The 1,013-nt window shown below is 39.2% G+C and overlaps 1 protein-coding gene across 1 annotated transcript in view; it reads left to right on the plus strand.

The window, feature by feature from the left end:
* Positions 1-568: 568 nt before the first annotated feature.
* PCYB_102290 (hypothetical protein) overlaps positions 569-1,013 on the plus strand; it is a gene marked incomplete at both ends in the record, with an annotated part of 1,204 nt that continues 759 nt past the window's right edge. The window contains 2 exons of the mRNA XM_004222778.1: positions 569-596; positions 721-982. Of these exons, the coding sequence (XP_004222826.1) occupies positions 569-596; positions 721-982 (290 nt within the window). The remainder of the gene's footprint in view (positions 597-720; positions 983-1,013) is intronic.

Genomic DNA, 1,013 nt, shown 5'->3' on the forward strand with positions numbered 1-1,013 from the left:
AAAAAAAAAAAAAAAAAAAAAAAGAACTTTTTTTCTTTTCAAAATTAATAAAATGGTGTAATAAATAAACATTTTATTTTAAAAAAAATAAAATAAAAAAAAAATAAAATAATAGCTATTTTTATTTTTCATTTTTTCCTAATACTTTTTGCAACACCTACAAACAACCACAAAATAACATGTGTTATGAAGTGTCCCTTTTTAGTTACATTTTTTGTTCTTTCCCCAACTAAGACAAAATTGAACAACAAAAGGATTAACGAATCAATCCATCTGAAGAATGCTTGCTTTCCTCCTTGCGTTTTAACGCGTTAAAAGTTATACCATCCATCACTCACCACGCATAGCACATCACTCGTTTTTACCCCATTTCGATAATTCTCTCCTCTCATATCTACGGAGGGGTAATAAAAACTCACACATCACGACAAACTTTTTGAGCGCTATCTCTTTATGCCAACTCGTTAAGTCCATTTTTTCACGCCAACTTTTTTATACCTACTCTTTTGCCTCTACGCCAACACTTGCGCATATATCCCTTTCGCTTTACATATTTTTACTACCCACAATGGACTCCGCAAACTCGCCCGATAAAGGTAACAACCGCGACAGAATGGAGCATGAACCTTCATTACACGCCATTTCATTTTTACATGCTTCCTCGTTCACGGATAACCGCTTCTCCCGTGTTTTCTTCCCTCTTGATGGACTCATCCGCAGATAACGTGGGCTCCTCGCAGGGAGGTGCATCGGACACGTCGGGCAAGGAGCAGAAGGCGGACGCGTCTAAAGGGTCTTCCAACTCGGCCAAGCTCGAACCAGCGGCCGAATCGGATAACCCCGCTACATCAGACGCCTTATTCATGGGAAACATGGATACTGCTACTATCGGCACAGACGACGACAAAGCAAACAAGTACAGAATGTTTATGCAGAATTCTAGCGACGAGTACACAATTCAGCAGATGGAAAAGTTTCTAAAGTAATCCCCCCCTACACACACGCACACAAAA

The sequence above is a fragment of the Plasmodium cynomolgi genome, chromosome 10 (assembly GCF_000321355.1).
Source record: "Plasmodium cynomolgi strain B DNA, chromosome 10, whole genome shotgun sequence".
Lineage (NCBI taxonomy): Eukaryota > Apicomplexa > Aconoidasida > Haemosporida > Plasmodiidae > Plasmodium > Plasmodium cynomolgi.